At 53.6% G+C, this 4,207-nt stretch overlaps 1 protein-coding gene across 2 annotated transcripts; it reads right to left on the minus strand.

Moving 5' to 3' along the window:
• Window positions 1-200: 200 nt before the first annotated feature.
• Window positions 201-3,070, minus strand: S100A9 (S100 calcium binding protein A9). 2 transcript variants are annotated; one of them, XM_043567987.1, is made up of 3 exons: window positions 2,936-3,070; window positions 2,392-2,557; window positions 201-573 (listed from the first exon to the last, which is right to left on the minus strand). In XM_043567987.1, the coding sequence occupies exons 2-3, from the start codon at window positions 2,539-2,541 to the stop codon at window positions 316-318; spliced, it is 408 nt and encodes a 135-aa protein (XP_043423922.1). In that variant the 5' UTR covers window positions 2,542-2,557; window positions 2,936-3,070; the 3' UTR covers window positions 201-315. The 2 variants fall into 2 exon arrangements, with proteins under 2 accessions (XP_043423922.1, XP_043423920.1); XM_043567985.1 differs by having other exon boundaries at window positions 201-579.
• Between the last annotated feature and the right edge of the window lie 1,137 nt (window positions 3,071-4,207).

The following is a 4,207-nucleotide window of genomic DNA, read 5'->3' on the forward strand; positions in this document are numbered from 1 at the left end:
GGTTAGAGGTGAGGAAATAGGGCAGTGAGCCCAAGGGGCTCAGAACAGACCCACATTATCATGAGTTCTCACTCTGTTATTACCAAATGAAAGGGTTGAGCCCCAGTTAAGGGGCAGGGCCCCAGAAGGATAGGCTGTAACACCCAGGCCCCCAGAAGGATAGGTTGGGAAGGGGGAGTTGGAAGAAGCACGCAGAGCGCTGGCTTGGAGGAAGACTTTATTTTGCTCCCTGTTCCCAGTCCCCAAGATAAGGCAGTTTGGCATGGCCACCCTGTGACCCTGGTTGGGTGGAGGAAGGGTGTTCTGGCCTCCTGATTAGTGGCTGTGGCCATGGCCACCATGGCTATGGCCGTGGCCACCGTGGCTATGGCAGTGGCTCTGGCCACCTTCCCCAAAGCCTGGCCCATGGCTGTGGCCTTCTCCTTCAGGGGCATTCTTATGCATTTCCTCATGGGAGGCTACCGTCAGCCTGCCCACCAGGATGGAGAACTCATTGAAGTCCACCTCCTTGTCTCCATTTGTGTCCAGGTCCTCCATGGTCTTGTTTATGGCATTGTCATTCTTCTTCTCCTTCTGTGGGTGGGGGAGACATGGCAGTCAGGGCTGGGTGTGGCCAGTGTTAGGGACAGGGGGCTCAGCAAATGACCCTAGGCAAAGCTACAGGGAAGCCTGGCCCCTGGGCCTCAGTTATAAAATTGAAAATGACCATGGACTGATGCCCACAAGGTAGCAGATGCTGAGCACGCTTTGGACACGTTCTGATTTAGTCTGCATACAACCTGGGCACTACAATTCTCTCCATTTTACAGAAGAACTGAAGTCAAGTGACTTGCTTGAGGTCACACAATTAGTATGTACAGAAATGTCACCTCATTGGTCTTTATAACAAGTCTAGCAGGTGGACTTCGTCTCTTCTTTGAGGAAGACTTGAGGAAACTGACTTAGAAAAGGACAGCTGGTTTTTGCAGATTGAGGAGGGTTGGGAGCCACAGAGTGGAAATGAGCCCTGTCCCTCCACCTGTCCATCCTGCTCCCTCCCCTTTCACCTCCCTTCCCTCTCTAGGTCACTCATTTGGGGCATGCATCTGCATTTTAACCTGCATAGTAGGGAAACCCCTGAGGAAAGCAAGGTGGGGACAGAGGGCAGTGTTGGCTCTCCATTGACCCCACAGGGTGCGATGAAGTAGCCAGGGCAAGGGAGGGTCCAGGCAGGGCAGAAGAGAGCTTCATTTGGTCCCACCCACTGGCTGGGGTAGCTTAGCCAAGTACCCTCCTGGGACCCTGTGGGTGCCCAGCTCTGTTCCCAGGCCCTTCCCACTCCTGCAGTGCTCCCACACAGCCCTCTTTCTGCCCTTCTCCCATGCCCGGCCAAAGCACTCACTCTGGAGCAGCTGCTTGGCTGGGTCCCAGCTTCTCCTCCTGGACTACCACTCTGCTTCTGGCAGAGTACGAAGGAGGTGGGTGGTGGGGCAGGCATAGGAGTCACACTGAGGAGATCCTCACCCCATGAACTCTTGGCTATATTGTTTCTTTTTTGTCCTGACCTGGCATCCTTTTTTCCCAGTGTCTTATGCACCTTGACCCAGTGTCAGCATCCCCACTACTGACTACTGAAGTGGGGCGAGGCTTCAGGGAAGGCTGCCACTGGCTCTAGGAATAGAACTGAGTCTGGGACTCAGGCTTTTCACCCTTCTTGGTCCAGGTCTCTGTACCCCAAGTCCCGATGTTATAAAGAAACTGAAAGATCAAGTGGAACTAATCCTTTTTTCCTAGAATTGCCTGTTATTTTCAGGTCAGGGAATAAATGACCATGTTACTGAGTGCTTTGTGCCTGCCACTGCTCACTGGGTGCTTCCTACATGTAGTGTCTGTGTTTCCACGGACGCTTAGGTTAGAAAGGCCCCTCAGCCCTTGCATTCTGACAACAGCTGAGGTTTGGTGTCTGCCCAGCCCCTGCCAAGGGTCGTCCTCAGTTGCTTCCCTCCTCAGTTCAGGTGTCAGCTCAAATCACCTCCTTGGAGGGGCTCTTCCTGTCCACCCAAATAGTCAGCTTTCCCCACCCAGCCCACGCCACCCATAGCATGCTCTCTTATTTTCTTTGGGGGACTTACTGGCATTGGATTTTCCTGTGCTCTTTACTGGCCAACATCTTTGCTGTGTGTTCACCACTATGTGACTCTGCCCAGGACAGGGCCCTGCACACAGCACACATCTGTAAGTCAGTCTTGCTCGACTCTGTCTGCTGTCTAACTTGGAGTAACTCTGGTGACAGGGAGGCTGGGCTGAAGGAGCTAGACTTTCCTCCTTGACCATTGCAGACTGCACCCCATCCTCCATCCTTAGCCCAGACTGTCTCCAGGCTGCGTCAGGCCCGCGAGGAGCACAGCCTACCTTGAGGAAATTCGGCAGCTCTTTTTTCACCAGCTGTTTCATTTCTTTCTGGTTGAGTTTGTCCGGGTGCCCCAGCCGCACAGAGTACTGGTGGAAGATGTTGATGATGGTCTCAATGCTGCATTCCATCTGTGACAGCTGGTCCGCCATCTTCCTGCACTCTTGTCTGCAAAGTGGAGATGCAGGGGTTCAGGTGCTTAGAAGAAAAGGCTGCTGAGCTTCCCTGACACCTCCCACAGGCTGCCCATAGGAACAGAAGGGGAAACACAGAAGTAAAAGAAAGAACGGCTCCAGGTGATTTGAGAGAAGATGCTGCCCCACACATGGAAGGGATGGTTTTAGAATATCTGGAAAATGCCAAAAAGCAGTGCAGTTGAGGACAAGAAGCTCCAGCAGAATATGAGCCAAGAAAATGTGAGGAAATTTTGATTAATCGAGGAGGGCTTCCAGGAGGAGGCCTTGGAAAGAAGATGGGTGGTGGGGGGGGAGTAAAGAAAGAGTTGGCAGGCAGGCTCCTGCCTGTGGAAGCTGATGGCTCACTTACCTGCCAAGGAGCCACACAACGGGGTTTGACAGCACCCCGTGTGTCCAACATTTATAGGCAGCCCCTGGCCGGATAGTCAGCTCTCGCGGGAAGATTGCTTCACAGGTGAGCAGTGTGGTAACCCTGAGTTGGGCTGTCAGTGCCAGGAAAGGGGCTTGGGCGGGACAGGAAATGTTCACAAAGCTTCTTGGGACTTTTTGTGAAATGCCCATCCCTGGGCCTGGAGCTGGTTTGGGAGGAAGCTGTTTGGGTAGCTCACTTCCCCTCCACCCCAATCCCTTGCTCTACTTGAACAAGCCAGCAGGCTGCCTCTCCTCTGGCAGCCCTCACTCTCCCCTACTCCTGCTACGGTTGGGTCAATCAGTGGCTGCTGGCCCTGCCTTCCCCATGTGTGCTGCCCAGCAAGCGTGGCTGAACCTTCCCATGCCTGCCTGGCTCTGTGATAAGTACTCCTTGGAGGCTGAGGTGTGGGCACGGGGTTCTTAGATTCATAGGGAATGAATTGGGGTTAGGAGGGCCGTTAGAGGTGCTCCACCCTTTCATATTGCAGATGAGGAAACTATGCCCAGAGAGGCACCTGGTTGGTGACATAGGAGGAACTGGGCCCAGACATCCTGGTTCCTGGTTAAGGGTGATTCTGATTACACTTCCCTCTTGCAATCTGAGCAAGACATCCTCAGGGTGAACATGTTTCTAGAGGCCTCAGCATTACTGTTCTAAATCTTGCTCCCAACTGGGAGCCATGCCCTCTAGGAACTTACAACCTATAAGACAAATATTTTTATGTAGCTTCTCCTTGGGCAACACCTGTTCCTCCCTGGCTACAAACCTCCCCTGCCCTGCGGGGGAGAAAGCTGAGCTGCTTAGCGCAGCACATGGAACTCTCCAGAAGCGCTTGTCGTGCCCCATCAGCCTCCCCTCCCACACCACCCTCTTACCCTGGGGTCACAGACGGGCCACCTGCCACATGCATGTCAGGTCTTTGTCTTTGGTGCTGTCACCTGAGTGCCTTTCATCCATGACAGGTTGCAGTCCTACCAACCCCTCACGGCTCAGTTCAGATGCCACCTTGTCCAGGAGCCTGCTCTGGTCTTTCCAATTGGAAACAACTGTTCCTCTGGCAAACTGCTCCCCTCCCACTCCACTTCCAGCTCTCAACACTTCCTCCCCTGGAGTTCAGTTATGTACATATTTTGCCTTGTCTGACAATTGCCTGTGGATCCTCAAGGCAGGCTCTTCTTCATGGTCATACCCTCCTGAGTGCACGGCCCA

This window comes from Prionailurus bengalensis, chromosome E4 (assembly GCF_016509475.1).
Source record: "Prionailurus bengalensis isolate Pbe53 chromosome E4, Fcat_Pben_1.1_paternal_pri, whole genome shotgun sequence".
In the NCBI taxonomy this organism is placed as follows: Eukaryota; Metazoa; Chordata; class Mammalia; order Carnivora; family Felidae; genus Prionailurus; species Prionailurus bengalensis.